Source organism: Scatophagus argus, chromosome 15 (genome assembly GCF_020382885.2).
Source record: "Scatophagus argus isolate fScaArg1 chromosome 15, fScaArg1.pri, whole genome shotgun sequence".
Lineage (NCBI taxonomy): Eukaryota > Metazoa > Chordata > Actinopteri > Scatophagidae > Scatophagus > Scatophagus argus.
This window is the reverse complement of record NC_058507.1, coordinates 14,322,719-14,348,166: the sequence shown is the minus strand read 5'-3', so window position 1 is coordinate 14,348,166 and position 25,448 is coordinate 14,322,719. Positions and strand designations below refer to the sequence as shown.

Here is a 25,448-nt window from a genome sequence, read left to right as displayed (position 1 = left end):
TGGGAAGAATTTCATGCTTATGCCCCTCTGTCTTGTAATTTTCATTATTAGCAGTATAAATCGTGGAAACTCTTGTTCATCTCAAAATAAAATCTTTATAGAGTGTCTTATTTTGTCCCACTGTGGAATTATCTGATGGATAATGTAGTTCTTAATGCATAATGCTATTCTCTTTTTCTTGACAAATCTGTTGTTAAAGTGAACAGTACAGCTGCAGTTGTGAACATTTAAAAATCACTGTATGTATTTTCTTAAGAAGGGCAGGATAAGCAGCTACGACAACTGTTTTTTATATTTTTTATGATTTGATAAATGCATTTCTTTTTCTAAACAATCCATGTTATCCCTTGCCTGGCTTGAGCCACAAAACAAATCCTATACCAGACTCTAATGTAACATATGACTGATTTCACATCAGATAATGCAATCATGCGCCTTGGTGACTGGTTTCAAGAGTCATAAGGTCAGATGCTGCATCCTGACTCAGATGTAGTTTCAAGCAGTAACTGTCAGGACTGATGAAGTCCTTCATCAATAGGTCGGTCGTTACTCCTCTCATATATCACAAGAAGCCATAAGAGGCACTGGTAATGCATCTGTCAAGGCTGTCCTATATACGCAGAGGCTTCAGCGACATTGACAGGTCTGTCACCCTGTTATGTACACTCTGTATTACATTTTTCCATGACACATGGTTTGTGTTGTGATGATGGAGGATGTTTGTGCCTTTTGCTGTCTCCCCTGATGAATGGACTTCCTGTTCAGCTCACCAGACACATATCTTGGCTTTGGTTCTGAAAATCTGTCATATTGCCACAACAGCGCGTGTCATCACATTTTACATCACAGTGCATTGGATGCTCTGCGGAAATCAAGTAGTTTTATTTTCAGCGTGATAGTGAATGATGCTTGTCACCGCCGGCATGGAAACCAAGCCTTTCAGGCAAACAGTCCTTTTTTTCAGAGAGAGTTGGATCAAAATAGCACCAAGCGGCATTGTGTAATGTGTTCCTCTCTGTTTTGTACAGTGCAACAACAGAGCTCTCAAATCGATACACCTCCCTCACATGCTGCTGAGAGAGAGCACGGGGTGGTTGGTCTTATTTCCACTTCATAGTTCACCACATGTGACTGTGTGAAGTGGTTTCAGTGAGAGCTGCAGTGACTGAACTGTGGCAGACTGGGAGATGAATGCTTCTCTTTCCATGAGGAGCAGCTAGTCCCTATAAACACACACTGGACAGTTCATTCAGATCATTAAAGGGCCAATCACCTAAATCTGATTAAATGTCCAAATCACAAGAACAATCATAAACTGAGCGCACTTGTACAATTATTATTATTACCGTCGATACCTCTTTGTATCAGTCAGTATTCATTCTACTCTACTCTTAATTGCTTGGAGTGCACCAGATTTAATTTAAACCAATTTGACTTTTCATTTTAGAAACAGATTGTAAGGTGTTAGGAAAAACCTAACATTTATTTGAATATACCGTATATTATCCATTCTGGCTCCAAATAAATAAAATATGATTAAGATACAGGATACTGTCAGCGATTAATTAACAATTTTCAAGCCTCTATTATAAAAACAGAAAAATGAATCATTTTTCTAAGGATGTTTATTTGTACCTTGTGATATAGTTATACCTATAATACATACTGTACTTTTAATAAAAATCTAATTACACTAAAAGTTTATCTAGGCCCAAAAGATGTATGCCTGCCCTATATGTACATAACCAAATACACAATACATTTACATGGTTATATGCACATACCTGAGCATAACTCTATAATGCAGGTTCTCTTTACTCGGAATCCAGGTTTGATCCATGACAAGAAAATACAGCTTATGTTAAAATGCAGTAAAATTCAGTATTGATTTAGACCAGCCTATGAATGGCAGTGATGTCAAGCGTCGTATGCCTGCAAGACATATTGATGTCCTGCAAAACCAAAAGCAACTCTGGAGCCGGTGTCCTATCAGTTTAAGAGCATGTATCTATGTCGGTGTTGTCCACACGTACAGGCGTGTTAGTGGCCTCGGAAGTTGTCCGAGGTAAAGTAGACACACAATTATTTAAGGCATACAGATGACCTAAAACAAACGGAACAGGAAAAAGCATAGTTGCTGTTGTTGAAGGGGAAACAGTGTTGAACATGAAGCGAGGTCTCCTCTTTTCTTAGGCATGAGGGTTCAGAGCAAGATATCAGTTATATGTGCAGATCAGCATCCATAAGAAGCTCTGCAAAATGAGCTCAAAGAAGAAGACCTGTGTGTTATCCGACCTGCGGCTTTGAGTCTGTAAAACACTCCATCTTGGGTCAGTTTATGTGTGCGTGTGTGTGTGTGTGTGTGTGGGGGGGGGGGGGGGGGGGGGGCTGACGGTGGGGATGAGGCCCCCATCAGTCCCCTCTTAGGCCGGTTCTGCTCGTCGCAGGGATCGGAGGAACAGCAGCAGCATCTGTAGCCGCCTGATCGCGGTTGTCAGTCGCCCCTTCGTCCCCGCCAGACTCTGCAGACTCTGTGGTGCTTGACGGGATGTATTGCTTCACTTGGGGTTGAGACGCGTGTGTCTGCCTACCCAAAGTGTCCGATCTCTGCTCGCTTGTGTAACCGTGGGAAGATGCGTAGAGTCCTTCCTCCTGCTGTGAGTGCGCAATTTCTGCTCCGGCACCGCGCGCTGAGACGGACACATTGTCGGCTCTGTCATACCACTGAGACGCCTGACTGTGCGGGGTCGTGTCCTGCCTGGTCTGGTTGACAGATAGCAGCCCTGTTTGTGTAGAGTTCCATTCTGTTACGTTGGTGCTCATGGAAATATTAGTTGAGATGTTTGCGGTGGGGGTGACCTCCCCGGGCACTCCAGGCTTCCCCACAGAAGAGGATGCACTGGTTGGTTTCCAGATCAGGCTGTAGTAAATTGCCAGGATAATGGCTGCTAAGGACACGGACAATACATATGCAAAAACAGTGGCTAGTCTCACCCACTTCTTGTTAGTCTTAGCAGCCATCTTAGCCTTTTTGTCCCCCGTATAAGTGGCAGGTTTGCCCCTCTCCATATTGGGCATGAAGTCCCGCTCTCTCATATTGCCCCTGTTTTTTCCTCGATGCTCCACCACCCCCTCCGTCTTGAAGCCTTCTTGTTATCCACAGTCCAAGAGAAGACGGGAAGCAGAGGGCTGAGGAGAAAGATGCTGGACCACCTTGAACCGTCCGCACCACAGGAGTATTTTGCTGCTAAACTGATCTCTTGTAATTCATTTGATCTCAGAAGCGCTGCGCCTAATATTCGGTATCCAGTGCAGCATTGCGTTTCATAATGGGCATCAAGCATCCACAGGCTGATTGCGCGTTTCAGCATCCGACAGCGGCGGGACAAATGTCTATCCAGTACACATTTCCAGGGAACAGCTGGCTGTAGGCCCACGGCGAATCCGCAGGATGAGTTTTTATTTATTAAAACGATTAAGTGAGATCATACGGTACACAATTGTCTGTCTCATCCAGCAAATGAAGTGGCTGGCTCAGCTAAAAATACAGGAGAGGGGGCGGGCGGTGGCTCTTAAAGAAGCAGCAGCTGTGCAGCAGCCCGAGAAGAAACCAAAAAAAAAAGGGAAAAAAAACCCCCCATATCTCCTCCACATCAGGATGCTTGTGCCGCGCATGGAGAGCAGGATATTGCAGCGGGGATGAACTTGACTAAACACTTTGCAGTGACGCTGCAGAGTGTTTACGTTACACTGCGCGCACCCAAGTGGAAAGCACGCATGATAGATGTATGCGATGAGCCAACAAAGCGGTAATTGATGAAATTTGACGGAAAATTCTGAATTATGTAATACTTATCCAATCCACTGAAAAGCCTTTGAGCATCATCATCATATATGCGCTTTACTTTGGATCAGTTTTGACCTCATTTCGGTACAATGGGCAAGAGAAGGTAAAGAGGCAACGACATCTCACCGCTCACGGGTCAAGCATTTAGTATGTCAACTTTAAAATAAAACTATTTCCAGTTGATTTCACACTACATTCTTGCTTCGAACATTCAACCATCTGAAAATAAGTCATCAATGATTACATGTGGTGTTCGAGTTTCCGGTAGTAAAGTAAAAGTATAATGAGCACGACTGTGTTGTGACATCCATACACAGGATAAAGTGAAGTATATTGTTTGCTGTCACGGAGCTAAAGGTTTCAACTGTGCAGCCCATCCTGCTGCTTTGGCTATCAGAATACAGCAGTAGTAAATGATATTTACATGAGACAGCTGAGACAAGTCGTGTCCCCTACATGCTCACATACATCTACATTCATCTGTTCATAGGAAGGTTTATTGTTTTTGTTATCTTTTGTCTTTTATGACATGGAGACCGGAAGGAAGATCGTGATGCGAGTTGTGGTACGATGGGTTAATGTGCATTAACCCAACACACACCACCACCCATTATGATATATTCATAAAAAAAAACGAAAGAAATAACAGAAAAAAAAAATCCCAAACCCTAAATAAACTGAGCTGGTGGTTGTTTATCAAATGTCTCCCCTCTGGTGCCTGACTGGCAGAGTGTTTGCATTAGATATTGCGTGGTTTAAAGGTTTATTTGAATGATATCCAAATGACCTTGAATCTTTTGTTGAAAACAATAGTCCTCCCTCGAGCAGTAAGTGGTGCCACACCAAGACCCTGGACAGGTGGTTGTGGCACACTCTTATAATACATCAAGATGATGAGTAAATGATTTGTGATTTTCTGTCAAGGTAAACTAATGTACAATAAGCAGCCAGCCCTTGGTCTGCATTACATGTTTTATGTTGCAGCAAAAATCAATATTCTGAACTGACAATTCAAAATCACTGTGTGAAAAGCAACTGTGAAAAGCATTTATTAAAGTGTCATTTCACCCAGACTACAAGGAAAACATTTTCTCACTTATCTCTCTCAAATAGAAAGAGAGTAGAAAGCAGTTAGATATAAAACTTTTCAGAGTGATGTATGTGAAGTAAGGGAGGCACTGTGTTTGTTAAGCTGCTCTTTAACAGTGGCAGACTCAGGGTGTCTGAGGGGCAGGGACCAAAAACAACAGGAAGTTGTGATGCCTTTATGGTGAAATAGTAACAAACCCTGGGTAAAATTACAATTGTTTTAATATGTGACTCAGAAGCTATAGAGGAATAATTATTCATTCCCTGTCCCTTGTCAGCACTTTCACCATTACTCAAGTTACTTGTTTTGTTTTTTTGTCACCTTCATTTGCAATGCATATTTCTCAGGGAGTGTCCTGAGCATAGCCAGGGTCTATGCAATAAACTCCATTTTAGTGTATCTTTTGAAAACAGATGGACGGATGAGTTAGTCAGAGGTTACGACAATGGGGTACAAGCAGATTGTGGATATATTTCAGGTATAGCATTAAACAAACAAAACACTCCAGGAAGACAACATGAATAAGAAAAGGCACTTTCTTGAGGCTCCAGAGGTCAAAGACTATCTGGTCAAAGGAGAAAGATTTACCAAGTGGTCAGAGGTGAGTGAGTATTTCAAGAAAATCTACAGCTATAACAGTGAATTTTTACATCACATTGACTGTAGAGCAACATTGTGAGTCCCTTTGAATCCCACTGTAGTAACTTCAATCACTGATGCTCAATTACTAAACTTAAAATAGTCCTACAAGGTAAATTACCTAATTTACCACCAACATATCATCGTAAAACAGCTCTTTTTAAACTCTGTTCAAACTCAATGACTGTCTAAAATGTATGCATCTCTGTCAAGGACTCCACAAAGACCGCTCCTGTCACCATGAAGATGGATCCGAAAGGTTTTTACGTCTACTGGATAAACCAAAACAAGGTCATCAATATCTAGAGTGTGGAAAAAAAAGAAAATGCATTGAACAATAAGTCACAGGTGTAGGAGATGGTGTTGAGTGGCTGAGAGAAATAAAATGGCTTTTTGTGCATTAGACAAAAACAGATTAAGAGATATATCACATCGAGGTAGTCATGTTTGAATGACTCACATCCAGTGTGTGTGTGTGTGTGTGTGTGTGTGTGTGTAATGTGCATGTGATCAAGATCTGCCAAAGCTGTGGGATCGCTATGAGTTGCATTGCACCTTCCGGTCCCAGCAGCTTGTGGAGATTATTGATTGGTGCTGATGTGGGCTCACCATCCTGCTGCACTGTGCAGCTGAACCGCGATGCACTCCATGGAGAAGACTATCTGTCTTTGCTGCTGTCTCTCCTGGTGTCTCACTGAGACACCCTCTGGTTTTCACCACAACCAGTGGAGCCTACATCAGATGTGTTTCTAATGTGTCTGGTGTCATATCGTTGTGTTCACGTGAAGTTTCCTTCACAGTTTACCACATGTTTGAAGACATTACAGTCAAACGTAGTAAATCCCGTAGTTTTTGCACTTTGCCAAAGGATGACTTGTATCTGAATCCATATTTGGACTGGCGCCTACATGTTGAATTCAGTATTGGAGATGATTCTTTGCTTCTTGTTTCTAGGAGACAACGTTCCTGGATGTTGCTACAATCAGAGATACCAGAACGGGAAGATATGCAAAACTTCCAAAAGTGAGTACAGTATCTTTATTTAATGTACCGACCTGCTCTCTCAATTAAGCTAAGGTGGTGTGTTTCGTTATACAAGTATCTCTACTGGGATGCAAATAGGGTGTCAAGCCCTTAGTCTTTGCCCATTAATATGAGGGCCATATTTGCATTGCAAAAATGGCAGTGGACACATGTACCCAGGGTATTGTCCCAGTACAGAAACACATAGATGCATACATACACAGACAAACCTACACACACACACACACACTGAGTCATGAGCTGAGATTTCTGTGAGTGAGCTTGTCTGTTTGTCTGTGTGAGTTGAAATCTGACGGTTGTAAGTTGCTTTTTTTCCTGCGTCCTCGCTTGCCTCCGCAGAGAGTTGCAGTATGCAGCCATCGTCATCGCTCACTGAGAGTTCACAGTTGAAATCTGAAATCTAGTCCCATCAGGGAGAGCACAGAGCTCTGCATCATCCTAGCTGGGGTGGAAGCACATCTTCCTCTCTAGCCCCTGAGGAGCTTTGGGAAAGTGGGTCCAGTGTTGACCTTACCTCCGAATATCTGAAAGAAGCATAGACATGATTGATTGTAGAGTGAAGTAGCAGTTATAGGAAGACAGTAGCTGAAACACTGGTCCTCTTGCAGCTCATTTTGCTTTCTATATGAACATACAGTATATAGTATTGGGGTACCTGACCATTACAGCAACAAGGACCAGACAGCTTTGCAGCTACAGCAGATTTCACTCTTCTGGGAAGGCTTTCCACAAGAGTTTCACACACACACACACACACACACACACACACACACACACACAAACTCTGTTTGTAAACTGTTAACATTTGAGAACAAATGTGTAACTAGATTATACTTGCAGTGTTGGGGATTACATAATTACATTTTTCATTACATTTTTAAATACAATAATTATATAATGGGCGGCACGGTGGTGCAGTGGTTAGCACTGTCGCCTCATAGCAAGAGGGTTCCAGGTTCGAATCCCGGTCTGGGCCCTTCTGTGTGAAGTTTGCATGTTCTCCCTGTGCCTGCGTGGGTTTTCTCCGGGTTCTCCGGCTTCCTCCCACAATACCAAAAACATGCACATTAATTGGCTACTCTAAATTGCCCCTAGGTGTGAATGTGAGAGTGTGTGGTTGTCTGTCTTTGTGTGTTGGCCCTGCGATTGACTGGCGACCAGTCCAGGGTGTACCCTGCCTCTCACCCGTAGTCAGCTGGGATAGGCTCCAGCTCCCCCGCGACCCTGATGGATAAGCGGTATAGAAAATGGATGGATGGATGGATAATTATATAATTATGAAACTTGAATAAGCTAAATATGTTCTGTTGTGTCTCAAAGTAACTTTATTTTTAAGAAAGTTTATGTTTAAATTTTTATGGCCTTTTTAGTGTAAGGTGCAGTATTTTCAATGTTTTAATTTTAAAGTAATCCCAAAGTAATCTAAAACACATTTTCTGACACAGCTCTGTGCATATGTTTGCATGTCAGGGTCAACCAATTTGCCTGTGTTAAACAAGCTTCCAGAGAGCAAGTGCTGCAGACATGGTTCACATTCTTTAAGCAAATGGAGGGTGAAATGAAAAAATAAATCACTCAGAGTGGTTGAAAATGGGACCATATATTTTGAACCAGTGAGATCGAACTGCCTACGAAACATATATTCTCTCTCTTGCCTTTCACAGCACCCCAAGGTTCGCAACGTGTTCAACTTGGACTTTCCAGAAAGCAACCATCTCGCCAAAACTCTGACCATTGTCTCAGGTCCAGATATGGTGAATCTGACCTATCATAACTTCTTTGCCTCAAAGGAGAAAGTGACCCAGGTAATAAGTCACTGCATAAACTGATTATGTGTGTTACTGATACTCTTTGATTGTTCAAACACAGTTACAGGCCATTAGCAATTTTGCAGTGAGCCTTTGCTTCCTTCCCATAAGGTGCCTCTCTCTGCCTTTTAGTCTTTATTGCACGTTATGACTCCAATATCCGGATTTAATTAACTGTATTGAAATCACAGCTGTACTTTGATCAGACTTACTGCTCTCATTTCCGGAGGCACTGTTATACTAATGCCCTCTAGTGGTGAGTTTGTGGCCATTAAAAATCTTTCATAATGGTTTTAGACACTCTAATGACACTAATGACAGTTCATGCTGACATTGAAGTAATATCCCTGTTTGTATTTGGAATTAAACACACATCAGAACTGGGCGAGTGACATTCTTGCAATTGCCTATAACGCTGCAAGAAACAATGCGTGCAGACAAGTCTTCCTGGAGAAATTGTAAGTGACCGTCATCTGACAGACCTTACTGTTTTGTTGCAGAGTGAATGCAAAATCATTTAATTTCCCTATGTGTAATACAGTATTTTATTACAAACTTTTGTGTTAAATCTCAGATATGTCCGCATTTCTCTTCACACCAACAAGGACGGCAAAATCCCAGTGAAACAGTAGGTTGCAGGATGACACACAGTCATTAATTTGTACAGTAGATTGTCATATTTCCTATTCAATGTATCATCGTGTGTTTCCTCAGCATTTACAAAATGTTCCCTGCTGATAAGAAGAGGGTGGAAAGCGCCTTGGCATCAGCACACCTCCCTAAAGGAAAGGTCCGAAAATACGAACATTTTGGTGAAGTTTTCATCTGTCCTTCAAAGCTTGTCGCTGCAGTTTTTGCCACCTACCCCCATAATGTCCTGTTATTTGTTGTGGTTCTTGACTGTACTTTCAGTTTAGAATGAAGTACCCGGACTCCTGCATAAATACAGTAAAATTAGGTCAAAAGTTTGGTTTTGCAGTAGCAAATAGTTTTTTGATAATTTTACAAAAGTGCTTCATGTTTTTACATTTCAGTATGAAAGCATGAAGCCTGATGTCTTCACTGAGGCAGCCTTCAAGGTCTTTCTGGCAAATCTCTGTCCTCGGCCTGAGATCCTTGAGATCTTCACTTCTTAGTGAGTCTGCCTTTCCTGTGCTTCACTGATTATTTTCTGATATTGTTGAATAATCCTCAATTTATCACTTTATATCTTTAAGTTTTCTTTTTAGTTTTTTCTCCCAATACATTATACACTTTTTATTCTTATACTCCATATTGTGTCATTTATCTTTTTCAGATTTCCATAAATTTTCAGTTCAAAAAAATTCTTAAATGGTGTTTGACTTTCTCATCATTTTTTTGCCCTTTATTATAAACCCTTTCTTCTGCATCTAAATCTGATCTTGTATCTGGTAGGTATGAAGCCTGAAATGTGCTCTTTTACATATTCTAATTTGGTAGCACAAAGCCAGAAACTCCAATTTGTGCATTAGCTACCTGACACGGGCTCAGGTGTCAGGTAGCTAGTCAGGTTGTGATAGACAGGATCAACATTATGTTCAGAACTGATATGGTTGTCACGCCTCGCTGTGTCTTCCAGCTCCAACAAACCCACCATGACGAAGGAGAATTTCACCAAGTTCCTCAACGAGAAACAGAGGGACTCTAGGCTCAATGAGGAGCTGTTTCCACGTCTGCGGCAGGACCAGATCAAGGCTCTGATTGACAAATACGAACCCTGCTCCTCTAATACAAACAGAGGTGAGATGTTGTCATGTGGAGGACGCACAGGCTGGATAATACTTTTGCACTTTTGTTTCGAAATCTTCAGTGTGCCCCCCTTGTTCATCTGCAGGTCTGATTTCTCCAGAAGGTCTCTTAAATTATCTGATGGGGCCGGAGACATCAGTTGTCATGCAGGACAGGTTGGCCAAGTGTCAGGACATGACCCAACCCTTGCCCCACTACTTCGTCAAGTCCTCCCACAACACATACCTAACAGGTCCCATACGTTGCTTGCGTTTTAACTCATAAATTCCATTTGAGGATCATTTATCAGGAATATTTTGTCTTTCTGCCTGTCACCCTGCAGCTGGTCAGTTCTCAGGTGTGTCCTCTCCGGAAATGTACCGTCAGTGCCTGCTGTCCGGCTGCCGTTGTCTGGAGCTGGACTGCTGGAAGGGCAAACCTCCAGATGAAGAGCCCATCATTACTCACGGCTTCACCATGACAACTGAGATCCTTTACAAGGTGGTTACACGTACAGTCATTTGGGGCAAAGACATTATTCAGATTGTTTAATTTTAATTTAACTTTCATTTTTTTAAACTTTTTTTATTTTTTTTTAAAAATTGAAGACTGTACAAAATGTTCTTATCATTTCATTAAATTAGGTACATGATTAAAAAAAATATGTTATGATTGTTGCTGTATACTTTGTGGGCAGCTATATTTACTTTTATACCTGTTATCAGTATAAATGGCAGTCAAAAACAATAAAACCTAGAAAATGAAGCAGTACAGATGATTTGATGTAAGCCCGACCCACTTCTGGTGAATATTTCCTTGTTGTTGTCTGTCATAAATCTTGGACTCTTTATAGTAAATGATCACGCCACAGCTGTCTGTGAGCATGGTTTTCATTGTTTCAATATGACATCTTCATGTATGCGCATGCCAGAAACTGTTCATGCTTACCAAAGAGTGAAGCAATATGTCAGGATAAGCCTATACATTACACTGATTGCCTTTGATTCATGCGTGGGTGCAAGTTATGCACGTTGCAGAGCAAAAGAGTGTGAATACTTAAAAGTGCACAGTAATGCTCTAACACACACACACATATACACACAGACAAGCACCCTCTTCATCCTCTCACACTCAACACTTCCATTTAAGGGCAGACCCCAGGGCCTGGACACAACAGCTCAGTTCAGTTTACTGTCAGCTTCCAGATGTGATAAGTTTGGAACTGCCTTCTGGGCCTGTGCATATAAGCAATAGTCCTGCAGTTTGTCATGTTGTGTCTCTTTGTGCTTTGGAGGAATAGTGATGATTGGCTCTGCCTGCTGGTCTCATACTTCTTTATGATTTTAATCTATTTTCGTTGTTTGCCACTGTGTCATCAGGTTATTTTGGTTTTCTTTTTCTCTCTTGCCATTTGTTTCTCATCAGTCTTAATTTTACAGTCCTTGGTCAAATAAAAGTCTATTTAAATGCATGGAAAACAAAAATGGCTGTTTCATTGTTTTGACAGGATGTGATTGAGGCCATTGCTGAGAGTGCCTTCAAGACCTCACAGTATCCTGTTATCCTCTCATTTGAGAACCATGTTGACTCGTAAGACCTGAGCTTTTCCATGACCTCATGCCATGTAATGTTATTAACACACTGTAATATTGCTCTGATGACATTATCCCAAGTGGAATATTGTTGGGACATACTGATGATGTAACTGAACATTTCATTCTGGCAGAAGCAGCAGTCTGTAACAGGTGTGACTCTGCTTTATTACAGGGTGAAACAGCAGGAGAAGATGGCAAACTACTGCAAAACCATATTTGGTGATGCCCTGCTGACAGAGCCACTGGACAAATACCCTGTGAGTACACTGCAGCCTCACAGCTCACTGTCAAAATAATAGAGTATAATATACTGGAGCCGATGACAAAGTTCAAGCTTCATGTTTGGCCTCTTTCTTATCGCTGCTAGACATGACCCTCACAGGCGCCTCTAGCCATCCAAGTGATTCATATCATCAGCCAGGGTGTTCCCCTCCTCTCAGCTATGGTGTGTGTGTGTGTGTGTTCTATAGAGGGATGTTTGTGTGTTTGTATTCCTGAAGCAAAGAGAGGTCATGTTTAACATTCTCAAATAATGTCAGTGCCACAGCCAGAATTATGATCTCTGAAGTCCTGATTCAAAATTATCCCAGTATCCCACAAAGTTTTTGATTAGGAAATTAGGCTTTTTGATGTTCTACAACTTCATCTCATGTCAGTTCTGTAAACATAAAGCTAAAGCTAGCTTTTGGATAGCTTAGCTTAACAAAAAGACTGGAAACAGGTGAAATTGCTAGCTTGGCTTTGTGCAAAAAGTATCATAAACATCTTGTTTATTTAATTTGCATAAAATCTGTACAGATTAAATGAGGCAGTTTTTAAAATTTTTTGTTTTTCATCTGACTATACTTGTCTGGGAACAGGGAATTTCTGCAATCTTGCTGTAGGTTGCCATTCGACCAGTGAAGACACCAGGAAAAAAATCATGCAGTGCATAAACCCCTTAAAATGTAATTTTTGGTTTCCTTTGGTTTCATTCAACAATTCAACAAATATTTTACATGTTAATTGGTGAGCTTGGATATTTTAAGACAATACTAGATTAGCAGTTTCCAGTCCTAAGGTAAGACCTTGGAACTTGGAACGGACAGCTTTCAAGATGGTGGCGCTCATAAGCGCAGAAGCTCTTTGTTCTTCAGTTCATTGCCTTTTTGTTTGTTTTTTCATGTGCTGACTCATACTGCTGTTCCTTTCCCACAGCCATGTGCAATCTTAATTGGCTCAAACATGCATAGTGAGAACAGTCCTTGGGCAACTCTCACAATTTTGCAATAACATTCTTGTGCAATTTTACTCTGTACAATAACTACTGTGGCACTTTTTTAAATTTATTTAATTATCTACTTATTTATATTGGTTTTGTGCTGAGAGTTGCATGATGCTATTTTGTGTATGTGTTTTAATCTTTTATGCACCATTCAGGGATAGTACGCCCAATTTTATTGTACAATAAAAGCTTCAATGCTTCTAAAGCTACAGGTCTAAACATTTTTTGTCAGTTTACCCCAGGTTATTTTTTTATTGTTTATCTCATAAGTGATAGAATTTAAGAATTTAAGTATGTTTCTTCAAGTGCAATACTTACGTATTATGATCATTTTGAGCTGGTTTTACTATACTTGAGTATTTCCTTTTATGTCTATTTTATATTTCTACACATTCTACCAACTTCTTAGATTAAGATAAAACTTTATTGATCCTCAAGGGAAATTCCCACAGTACCCAGCAAATAAACAATATAAATCAGTTAAAACACCTTTGCTAGCTTCATAATTAAAGTAATGCATTGCTAATTATGATTCATAAATACAGTAATTTTTTATTAATATTGCATTGTTATATATTATGGTTATTATTATTATTATTTGCATGAGCATGAAGTTTGTGTGTAATTTACATTTACTTAAGTGCAAGATGTGAGTACTTCTTCCACCTCTGCATAACATCCAGCTGAAGCCCGGCCAGCAGATCCCCAGCCCATCTGAGCTCTTGGGCAAGATCCTCATCAAGAACAAGAAGGGCAGCCATGAAAACCCCACCCAGACTAAGAAAGTAAGCCCAGCAGTCACTGACCAGACCACAACCACAGCTACAACAACCCAGGATTCAAATGCCACTTCCCAGGATCCTGCCAGCCCAGCCCCCATCCCCCAGGAGAACCAAGGTGGACAAGATGAACCCTGAGCCAAATGAGATTACATTTAAAAACAAGCCTGTTTAGTTATTTACAGGTGTCTCATGCATAATGTTTACATGTTTATCCAGAGGGGGATGCAGCTGTGGAGGAAATTGAGGAGCAAGAGGACACGGAAGAACAGGACGAGGAGAAAATGAAGACATCAGATGAGGTAGAGTATGCAGTTGTGATGACAGTTTTATTGTTTCACATCATCCATGTTCAGTTCAATGCAGTTCAAACATCATTTAACATTCTGCCAATCCCCCACAGGGCACAGCTGGACAAGAAGTAACAGCGTATGAGGCAATGTCATCCCTGGTCAACTACATCCAGCCCAACAAATTCATCTCTTTTGACAATGCCAGAAGTATGTCTTCATAAATTTAACCCAAGACTCCGACAAAATAGACATATTTTTACGACATATACTCATGAAAATCATAGTTAAACAAATCAAAGTTAGTGTGTGTTGTGCAATTTCCCCTCTCATTCTTCCTTTACAGAGAAAAACAAGAGTTATGTCATCTCATCTTTTGTGGAGACCAAAGGGGAGACAATGATTGCTAAGACTGCTGTTGAATTTGTCGAGTATCCTTTGAGACTTCTGCAGATGTTGTCATGGTCTGATTAAAAATGACATGCGATCAGACCAAAATAGACTCGAGTTTCACATACACAAATAGAGATATGAAACTGTGCTTCCTAACTCATCTTTCTCAGATACAATAAGAGGCAGATGAGCAGGATTTACCCAAAAGGAACAAGAATGGACTCATCCAACTACAGCCCCCAGCCTTTTTGGAACGTAGGCTGCCAGATGGTGGCGCTCAACTACCAAACTATGGGTAGAAATGGACACACAAGGCCATGATACAATACACTTAAAATGTCATAAATGTGTTGCACTACATGAGGGGTTGCAAGCACTCACAGTTTTTTTAATGACATTTTGGGAAATGTTGCTGCTGTGTTATATTTTTAAACCTGAGCTTCTGTTTTTCGCCACAGCAGGTCAGTGTTGTACCTCTCTGTGGTGCATAGGCCTCTGCTGTGCTCACTGTTCTTCCTCATGCTGAACAGAGGGAGGGCGTGAATGGGTCTATCTGCGTTTATTTTCAGATTTCCCCATGCAGCTGAACATGGCTTTGTTTGAATTTAACGGCAAAACTGGCTACCTGCTCAAGCATGATGTTCTGCGTCGCAGTGACAAGAAGTTCGACCCTTTCTGTGACAGGATTGACACCGTGGTGGCAAGCACATTGACCATAAAGGCAGGTTTACAGCCTTGTTATTATGATGGTTCACTCACTTGACTGTGATGTGTTTGTCATGGTGGTCATAGTCTCTGTGCAAGAAAATACAAAAACAAAACAATTTAAGAAGGTGAAATAAATGACTTTAAAAGTCCATGTAAACCTTTTTAAACAGTAATGCTGCCTCATTTATTGTGTTACATTGTAGCGAAACTGATGCACAAACAAAGCGAGTTACAGAGTACAGATGACAGCTATTTTTCTAGCTCTTCTAAATTGGGCAATAAATTAGCCTCAATAGCTTTCAATTTGTGTGTGCATGTGTGTGTAGCCATGTTCCTTCTAGTTTAGTTGCTGAGGCCTCAATAATACTAGCCTCATGCTGAGAGTGATACACTGTTCCTGGTATTCTGCAGACTGCATGAATGAAAGCCTGAGCTCAATTTATATATCCACCGTGTCCTGAGAATGGGTTGACACAAAAGGACACATCCATACTGTTGACTATTACAAACACATATGTCTTCAAGTCCTATTCCCCTGTGTCACCAGATCTATTCGGGCCAGTTTCTTTCTGACAAGAACGTGAAAACAGGAGTTGAGGTGGAGGTGATTGGGCTGCCAGGAGACCCCAAGAAGAAATATCGCACCAAGTGGTCCCCCACACCCAATGCCATTAACCCAGTGTGGAATGAGGAGCCTTTTGTTTTTGAGAAGGTGTGTGTCAATAGATGAATATGTACAAATGTGCATGTGTTTGCATGAGCTCAGCCATTATAGCCCTGTGCTGCCGCTGCTGTCGGTCCTAATATATTTGTTGTTGTTATGATGGATAGATCCTGCTCCCAGAAATGGCCTCTCTAAGAATTGTAGTCCATGAAGAGAATGGTAAATTCTTGGGACACAGGATCATCCCAATTGATGCCATCCAATCAGGTCAGTGTAACTGAGAAAAAGCACTTCATGACCTTCAAACACTTCATACTTCATCTAATCTACATATTTTAAACATCACTGAGTCATCCAAGACCACAGAATGTTTGCTAATGTGTTTTAGTCAGCTTCTGGATCAGAGGAGCAGCTGCCTTGTTTTCACCAAAGTTTGTTTAATGCCCTGCAGGTTTCCACCACATCTGCCTGCGCAGTGAGAGCAACATGCCGCTCACTATGCCTGCTATCTTTGCATACATTGAGGTCAAGGACTACATCCCTGCCGCCTTTGCAGGTGTTTGGCTTTTCACTTTCATGAAAAAACAAACAAACAAAAAAACAAACAAACTCTCTGCTACATTAGAATGCATGCTTTGCAACAGTCAGGGACAACATGATTTAGTGTGGATGTGTTGTGCTTGATAGCATTTAATTGTTCTTACACACATTCCTGTTTGGTTTAGGTATTAGTTATCTTTGCACTGACACATGCAATTCTCCCTCAGATTTCACAGATGCTTTATTTAACCCAACAAAGGGCACAGAGAAGACCACAAAGACCCCGAAGGAGGTAACAAAAGGATGCTACGACAAAACCTAACTCACCATCTACTAAAGTTCACATAGTAGTAATGCCCCCCAACTCTCCCTAAACCCTTAACAGCACTAATTAGCTTCCTGGAAACTATCAGCTTTGCTAAATTGTGATGTTCCTGTCGTTTATTTGCCCATGCAGTCATCCTCTGACTACATATCTCCCTATGAGTTGCCTCTCGTGGCCCAAAGTCTCACGGACAAAGCTAGGGAAATTGAAGCTCCTGCTGCAGGTACTGAAGGTAGTGAAGATAACACTGTTCAGATCTTATTTTGGAAACATACTGAGCTTTAACATGACTTTTGTAGTGGGTCTTTTGTGCTGAATTAAAAAGCTGAACTTTGCACTTTCCCCAGAAAAGGCCACATTTGAACCTACACCACTTGTTGAAACCACAGATGAAACTTCCCTGTCTCCACCAGAAGCAACTGTAGAGGAAACTAAAGAAGAGGCTGAAAACGAGTCAGACATCCCACAACCTGAAGCAGAACCTTCTCAAACTCCTGATGACACTCCTGCTGGCGATCCATCCCGGGATGGAGGAAACACCACACCTGAGCCCCTTCCTGAAGCCATTCCTCCACCTGAAGAGGCAACCCCTGAGCAGGAAGCTGTTCTAGAGCCAGAGACAGCTCCTATAAGCAAAGAGGAGGAAGTGAATGACTCCAACGCAAACCATGAGCCTGCCTCAGATGATATACCAGGCACAGATGCTGCCAGTGCTGCTGAAGAGCCTGCCGTTGCAGCTGTGCCCTGTCCAACAAGTGCAGCAGACGCTGACTCATCTCAGCTACCGACGTGCAGTGAAGGTTACACTGAAGTGCTCCATGTGCTGCACTTATCACAGTTTCCCTTTTGTCAGTACACTCTATCCTTGATCTCTGAGAGGGAAAATACAGACTAACTTGATCTTTTCTGTCAAGTAGATGAGTTTACTTTGTTCTAAATGCATGTCCACAAGAGGAATTCTAATAACAAAGCCGTGTGTGTTTCTGCAGAGCCTTCGACTGTGGCTACTGGAGAACTGACACAGCACAAGAACTATCTGAAGGTCGTCAAGCGACAGGAGAAAGAGCTGAAGGGGACTGAAAAGAAGTATCAGAAAAAAACAGAGGATCTGATTCAGAAATACTCTGACTCCTTCAAGGCCATCAAGAAGAAGGCATCACTGAAGAAAACAGAGTATTTATTTTCTTTCCCATTTGTTGTCACATTGCCTTTCTAAGTCAGTTTTTAGCTGAAATATGGAAGGTGAAAAAAATGCTTGACAAAAGCTGGTTAGATAGTGTTGGCAGAGGAGGGGTGGCATGTTATAATTTCAGAATAGTGAGATCCATCTGTCTAATTGTTTATGTTTAGTGATTCAACAAGGACCGTTCTGTTTCCTACAAAGTAGCCATGAATTCTACGGCATATTAATGTTGACCCACTAATGAAGCTGTTGTTTTGGTCAGTGTCACTAATGAGATTAGATTTAGAAGCACAGAGAATATTTCTCAGCTAATGTGTTTTTCAAGCTGAAGCAGAATATTAGATGATGAAGAGAACAACCAAATGAATATGTGTTGTGGTGCCTCTAATGCACACTACACTTTCAGGACAAATCATGTGTTATTCAAGGCCAAATGAGCACTGCTGTATAGGCTTTCGAGAAACCACCCAGATGTACATTTGTTTCTATTCTCAGGGGGTAGTATCTGTAAGTTGATAAACTCTATTCCCCTTGAATATGTCTTGTTATGTTGTGTTGTGTTATATTTCCTTCAGGGGAGAAGGAAACACCTCCAACTCTGGCGTGAAGATGGACAGGGTGCGGGATGAGAAGGAAAAAATGCAGGTTGAGCTGCAGGCTTTGTGGAAGGAACAGTGTGATCAGCTGAGGAAGAAGAAAGAGCAGTGTGCTACAGAGGTTAGTATGACACAGGTTTATGTTTAACTTCACTAAAGGTTGGCTCATTTAAACTTTTGTTTCCCATTTAAAGATTGTGGTGGAAAGTTACTCAGTACATTTACTAAAGTACTGTAGATCATGATGCACTAACAAGGAGTCAAATGAGTATCCTCAATGTGAAAGCTGTCACTTGTTGTGACAAACGTAGAGAGAATTATTTACTCTTTTCAATTCAGGTCCCCTCAGTCATAAAGACCATTTTAGCATCTATCAGATAATTGTTTTCGTTTTAGGTAGAGCAACGAGCGCTTGATGTGAACAACTAAAATTGTTAGCTAACAAGTTCTTTTTATCAAATTAAACAGGTGATGACATGTCAGTTTTGAGTTCATAATTTGTGTCCACCACTCCTCAGGATGTTGCTGAATAGCCAGCTATTTTTAATGGTTCATTTCCAATGTAAGATTTGCATACAAATCATATCATCTACAAAGTTTAATGCATTCTTATAGATTATAGAATGATGGATAGATGAAATTTGCTCCACCTCAAGCAGCTGTAACATGTTGCCTACCCATTGTCAAATACTGAATAGGAGTTTTACTTTTTAAACATGACCGTGACTAGTAACTATTTTTCATGGTTGGATTGCTCTTTTTACTTATGTAAAAGATGTAAATACTTTAATCACCATTGAAAGTCATAACTTAGTGTTACATACTTCTGTGTAGCAAAACAACTACCATTAATATTTTTTTCAGCCTGTACCTGAAAGTCAAGATGTGCTCTTTATCCTATTGTAACCTGTTCTGATGTGCTCCTCATCCAGGCACTCTCCTCATACCAACCTCTTGGCTGTCTTTATTACATTTAACGCTTCATCCCAAAAATGAGATTCATTTCCATGGTTCATGATGTATTCACATTTCTCATTGACCACCTAATGTTACCTCTCTGCATTGTGTGTCTGGATCACATGGGAGCAGCCAGCACTTTAGATGCTCCATTGATAATATACCAGACCCAGGTGCTTCAAGGCTCTCTTAGCATAAACTCTGAATCTGTATGAGACTGAGAGGTCACTTAGGTCATTGCCACCACTCTAGACAGATCGTACTATACAAGTGCTATTGTGTGAGATCAAAGTTAACATCACAAATACAGGTCTTGGGCCAAATCTTATCGAAACTTAAAGCCAATCTCATGTAAGAAGAAAAGCCTGGACACTGTTATTTAGAGTTACTCAAGTGTCGTTTTCTAGCTTTAGCTTTCTTGACTGTGATCGTGTCACTTCCTTCTCCTATTGTAATAGAGACTGGCCAAACTGTTGGAGATGGCCACAGAGAGACACGACAGTGAACTGAGGACCCTGGAGAGGTGTGAGCACACATACAACACATTTAGGACATGCTGTACACGCTGAGAGTGCAGAGGGCTTTGTGAGCCTGTCCAATCTGTGCCTTGAGTTTTTGCCGTGTCTTTGTATGTGTGTGTCATCTGAGGCGAAACATTTGACATTTTGCAAAGACAATACCTCAAATAATGAATGAATCACATCAGTGTGCAGGTCTTCCAATGTCCTTGGCTGGCTTATGGTGTTCTGGATGTGTGTGCCTGCATGTGTGTGTGTTTGTGTATGCATGTGTGTGTATCTTATCCCAAGTACCCAGCTGGCAGATGGTGATCTCAGGACAATCATTATCCAACAGGTGTTTAAACAGCGGTAGGGAAGCAAAGGCAGCCCTGGTCATCTACCTTCCCACACAGACACTATAATATTGCATTTAAGCCTTCCTTTCACTGAAAAGGTCACATCAGAACACACACAGCCCTGCATCTGTTGTTTAAAGGTTGGTTTATAGGGCCACTTTTGATTTTTAGATTTTAAATCAAGCAGGCTTTCCTTCCTTTCTGCTTTTGCTTTGTTTTGCAGCGAAACCAAAGAAAATAAGAAGAAAACGCTCTCAAAACATTCATGCTCAGATAAAGCAAAGTGAGTTGACTTTAAGTTACCGCATACGTTTCCATTCATTCGCTTTCCTCTCACGAGGAACAGCTTATTGTCCAAAATGAACAAAAATATGAGGAGGCACATGGCACACATTAAGTCTGGCTCAATTTGTTGCATTTTAACATTATGTACAAGAGGTCTAATTGAAATTTATAATCATCTTCTCTTAGGCTGAAAAAAGCAATGAGCACAGAGCTGTTGGATGAGGCGAGTCAGTCTGATGGTGCAGTAAGTAGTCTTTTAAACTCATTGAATGTGGCAGAGCTCTTTTGAGCATGCATGTACAATTAAAGCAGTAGTTTGATTTTTCTGTATATGTGCTTGTTCACTTTCTTGCTGAAAGCTGAATGAGAAGATTGATACTTCAAATTCATATCTTTTAGCTTAGCATAAAGATTAGGAACACGGAGAAACACCAACCCTGGAAACATCTCAGACCCCAGCGGAACAAAATCTGCCAATCAGTGCCTCTCAACCTCACTGTTTGTTTGGCCTAAGGGCCATTTCCAGTATTTATGCTAAGCTAAGCTAACTAGCTGCTGGCTGTCGCTTCATATTGAACAGGCAAACATAAAAGTGGTATCAATCTTCTTATTTACATCTCCTCCAGAAAACAAATAGGTGTACATCCCAAAATGTCAAACAATTCCTTTAAAGGAAAGAACAATTCATATTGGAATTCCTGCCTGATTTTGACTGAAGTCTGAAGCTACACACTCATATGAATCAGTGCATTTACCATGTTGACATGTACTTAAATCAGTAGTAATGTCCCTTCTCAGTCTTAACATCCACTGGTCTCTTCAACACTTATTGTATTTCACAGTGTAACTATGGTTACAAAGAAACAGCAAGTGTCTAAAGATTTGAACAAAACATGGGAAAAAATATCACCTTAGGCATGTTGCAGCGCCTTTCTTCTTGCACCTGCACACATACACCCACGTTTGCTTTTCAAATACACACACACACACACACACAGCTGAACTGTAAGTACACCCACATGTATGAACATGCACACTCAATTCACCCACAAACCACCCACATATACAAACACCCTTTTACTCACTGAGCAAAGTGCAGTGGGCCCTGAGCATAGGCCAGCCTTGTCCATTACTCAGAAGCTGTTTACAGGGAGCAGGCTAATCCACGTGTGGTCGATGACTCACTGAGCTCTGCTCTTGTTCCCCTGTTAGCTCATCAAGATTCAGATCTGTTGTATCTGGGTTAAAGGCTCGGACCCTCACCCCTCATTGCATTAGAGTCGCATTGCACCTCATTTTGATCTACTTAATCAGCATTTGCTCATTAATTATGGCAACTGTTTATAACACAGTCACCTTTTTAATCAGCACAGCATCAGTATTGAATTGTCGGATGCAATAAGGGTTGTGTAACTGAATCAGACAAGTCCAACCTGTTGTGACTTAAATGTATTGATTCTCTTGCTCAGGTTGCACCCCATGGGTGCATTCCTCTCCAGATAGACACACACACACACACACACACATATATATATACCCTCACAGGGAGGAACATGAGCAGGCGAACAGCTTATAGACATGCAAACAGTCACACACACAAATTGTCTCATACAGACTCAAACCACAGATTGATTTTCAATAGTAACATGTTGTATTGTGTTCTGTAGTCTTCAGATTACAGTCCACAGCAAGAGGCTCTGATGAAGAAACAGGCTACCACTTTGGAGGATATCAAGATCCTGACCAATCAGGTACCCCAGCTGGCACCAGGATACACAAAAAACTAAGGACCCCATTTAAGTGATTTGTATTTAGGGAGTGTACAGCAACCTTTCGTTAATCGGTGCATAATCTGGGCACAAACTAAGATGAGGCGCTAAGTGCAAAGTTACATTGTAAATGTCCCATAAGTATTCAGAGGTGTGTTTTGGACCTAATGTGAATTAAAACACTCAGTGTCAACTCTCCATTCCCTTTGCCTGTGCCTGATGCATTGCTGTTTAAACAGCAGCACTTGCCTCGCTAAAGGATTGATTAATTGTGGATTGCGGGTGGATGAAATAATGCATAATTTATGAGGAAAATAAATAATAATCTATTCCATAAATGCAGTAATCCCCCACTGCAGAAACAAAAAGTGCATCTCCCCATTAAAAGAGACAGTGTGCACATGAGGCATAGCAGCTTAGCTTCGCAGATTGTTTAAATCTCTTGACATGGAGACAGGATGTTAATTAATGTTCTCTGTTCTTCTAGACATGTACATTTTAATTAAACGTCCCACAATATTTTCTGCATTGGCATTGCTGCCTGCTGAAAGCAGCCTCTCTTAGCCTGTCAGGGCAGATTCAGATGATGTCAGAGCAGATCCATTTATCACTAGTGTGTAACAAGCAGTGTTTCCGAATATTGGGAAGTCACCTATGTAGGTGCATCTTTCTATCTGAATAGTTTTTCCTTTCAGGTTTTTCTCGGTCAATGGCATAATTGCTTTCTGCTGCCTCAAGACAGTAATGCCAACAATCAGCCAGAGCACACCTCATTTTAAGACAGGCACACCCACGGGCTCGCAGCTGCATTGGTCGGAAACAACACTAATCACACTGTGCTGGGTGTTTTGCAAGGGGCATGAGATTAGATCGATGACAAATTTACCAAGCAAGTAGGAAGGACTTTGACGCCTGGAATTTATCACACAGTAAATTCGGTTCCTGGAGTCCTCAGAAAGTTTTTGGTCCCCTGGGAAAGTTCCTGTGGTGGGAACTACTAATTATATCTCATGGAGACTTACCCTAACCACTATATGACTAACCCCAACCCTTAACCCAACCATAACCAAAAACCAAAAAAGCCCTAAAATATAGTTTACTTTGTGGTGTTAAACTTTTGTCCCTTTTATTAGCATTTATAGAGACTTACCTCCCCATAATGTACTGCAATATAATGTAATATACTCCATATATCCAAACAACAGATTCCTGGTTTTACAAATCCAATGTCAACCATAGCCGTGTGTCCAATTAGCGATTATACGTGATGTCCATAGGTGACACATCCAGTTTGTTACAGACCAAACTCCCACAGCTGTAAATGATATCAGAATGCTTTTATGACAATGCTTTTCTTTGAATTGGTGAAATCTTGGCAGCTGACATTGAGAAAAGAGGTGTTAGATAGTTTAGAAATTGACGTGGGAACACCAGATGGATGATGTTTTTTTATGTCTCACCAGCAATATTAGCTTACAAAGTTTTGTTATTGAGATAATGACAGTGGGAGGAATTCAACTGAGTGCTAATAGATTAAGGGACAAATGATGATAATTTATTCTTCCGAACATGCATTCATTTTTTTGATGCATGTATTTAACACAATTGATTACTGAGTCATTTTCCTTAATACAAGCACATTGCCACATTATTAAGTATTCTTAAAATAGCTTGTCATCACACTAATTTAAAATCAATTCTTGCCACTGGGTTCAAGCAAGTTCCCTTGCTTGAGCTTCACAATGATTATGATAAGCACCTGGAGGGAAAAAGAAAGTATAAAAATATCAATGTGTCCTTTCGACAATCCTGTAACCTTTAACTAATCTTTGGCCCCTGTGTTTGCAGCTCAATCAGGAGGCCCTGAAGGAGCATGAGCAGAAACTGAGGTCCCTGCCAGCAGAGGTGAGGGAGACCGTCAATGTCTGTGTGGGGGCCCACTTTCCTGAACTGGTCGATCAGGCTGGAGACAAAAGGGTGGAGGGAGTGGGCGTCTACGGAGATGTTTTCCTGGGTTAGATGTGTCTTTCAGTGTAGCCTTGTCCTAACTTTTTGGAAACTTTTTCTCCACTCTTATATTTTCTTTTAAGCTGTTACATAACCTATAGTTTGAGCATAACTATGGAATAGTGCATGATTATCCAATTAGAAAAGCTCTGTGTGAAATTTCAATTATAGGTGCTATTCATAGAGAATTCTTTTGAAATTCTGAAGCCAATAATGATGTTTTCACAGATATCCTGTAAAGTTAGATGATTTGGACACGATTTTCATTTTCTATTTGACTCTTTATTTCTCTTCCATTTGACCAGTGAAAGAATACCCTAATACAGATTTCTTCCAGATGAACGGCCATCACTAAAAGCCTTACTTTGGTTTTGTGCTCACAGTCTCCTTTCTGTCCTCTTAATGAGTTCAAAAATGGGAATAAATGTAGCAAGAAAAATACTGCTTATCAGAGTCTGCATGCCGAGTCGAGACAATGACGCCATCTGTCACACACAGTGTGTGTTACTCAATGTTTTTTTTGGGTTTGATCATGATGTTTGCACAAAACACAGAGAAATACAGTCATTCATTGCACAAGCATGTCATGCTGTTCATCACTTGAATACAGGTTCAGACTACGATCAGTAATATTGTTTGTTGTACTTATACAAAATAAACCCGAACTCAAGCCGGATACCAGTCTGCATGTAATAATCAGGAATCCCACACTTGCAAAGTTACCCACAGTCAGACTTGCAAAGCCTTCCTGTATGTCCACAGTCTAAACGGTTGGGCTTTGCTCAAAACCACAGAGAACTGAAAGGAAGGAGCTGCTCTTTCATACACACTCCCTACTGGTCTAGGGATCGAACTGGCCCAAATCCTTTGTTTATGAATATGCTGCTCTAATCTGAGTTAGAAAAACCTGAGTAGAAACAACTGAAATTCAAAAAATAAGTATAATCATCATTAAAAATAAAAGCAAAAGAATCGATAAAAACAATATCTGATGTGGCACATGACTGGATAATTACTGTCACACATTGTTCATCCTGATGGATCCCAACTTCTAACATTC

General features: G+C 40.9%; 2 protein-coding genes across 3 annotated transcripts; one reads left to right on the top strand and one right to left on the bottom strand.

Annotated features, from left to right (window-relative positions):
* Nucleotides 1–2,376: 2,376 nt before the first annotated feature.
* LOC124072378 lies at nucleotides 2,377–3,553 on the bottom strand. The gene has a single exon (XM_046413789.1). The coding sequence runs from the start codon at nucleotides 3,094–3,096 to the stop codon at nucleotides 2,413–2,415; it is 684 nt and encodes a 227-aa protein (XP_046269745.1). The 5' UTR covers nucleotides 3,097–3,553; the 3' UTR covers nucleotides 2,377–2,412.
* Nucleotides 3,554–3,900: 347 nt separating this feature from the next.
* plcb2 (phospholipase C, beta 2) lies at nucleotides 3,901–24,829 on the top strand. 2 transcript variants are annotated; one of them, XM_046413838.1, is made up of 32 exons: nucleotides 3,901–5,538; nucleotides 5,790–5,867; nucleotides 6,531–6,599; nucleotides 8,285–8,425; nucleotides 8,807–8,886; nucleotides 9,003–9,056; nucleotides 9,143–9,218; nucleotides 9,463–9,563; nucleotides 10,029–10,189; nucleotides 10,284–10,430; nucleotides 10,521–10,678; nucleotides 11,685–11,767; nucleotides 11,945–12,029; nucleotides 13,720–13,933; nucleotides 14,035–14,117; nucleotides 14,219–14,315; nucleotides 14,452–14,536; nucleotides 14,669–14,793; nucleotides 15,068–15,219; nucleotides 15,754–15,918; nucleotides 16,038–16,137; nucleotides 16,322–16,426; nucleotides 16,638–16,702; nucleotides 16,868–16,958; nucleotides 17,083–17,535; nucleotides 17,725–17,908; nucleotides 18,494–18,635; nucleotides 19,930–19,994; nucleotides 20,551–20,610; nucleotides 20,799–20,856; nucleotides 22,280–22,363; nucleotides 24,230–24,829. In XM_046413838.1, the coding sequence occupies exons 1-32, from the start codon at nucleotides 5,455–5,457 to the stop codon at nucleotides 24,398–24,400; spliced, it is 3,816 nt and encodes a 1,271-aa protein (XP_046269794.1). In that variant the 5' UTR covers nucleotides 3,901–5,454; the 3' UTR covers nucleotides 24,401–24,829. The 2 variants fall into 2 exon arrangements, with proteins under 2 accessions (XP_046269794.1, XP_046269793.1); XM_046413837.1 differs by having other exon boundaries at nucleotides 16,868–16,967.
* The last annotated feature ends 619 nt before the right edge of the window (nucleotides 24,830–25,448 follow it).

Bases quoted from the DNA above. Each gene is read 5' to 3' on its own strand.
- LOC124072378 (XM_046413789.1), bottom strand. From the start codon at position 3,096: ATGAGAGAGCGGGACTTCATGCCCAATATGGAGAGGGGCAAACCTGCC.
- plcb2 (XM_046413837.1), top strand. From the start codon at position 5,455: ATGAATAAGAAAAGGCACTTTCTTGAGGCTCCAGAGGTCAAAGACTAT. The intron at 10,679-11,684 runs GTGGTTACACGT...TTGTTTTGACAG, and splicing joins CAACTGAGATCCTTTACAAG to GATGTGATTGAGGCCATTGC. The intron at 14,118-14,218 runs GTAGAGTATGCA...AATCCCCCACAG, and splicing joins AAATGAAGACATCAGATGAG to GGCACAGCTGGACAAGAAGT.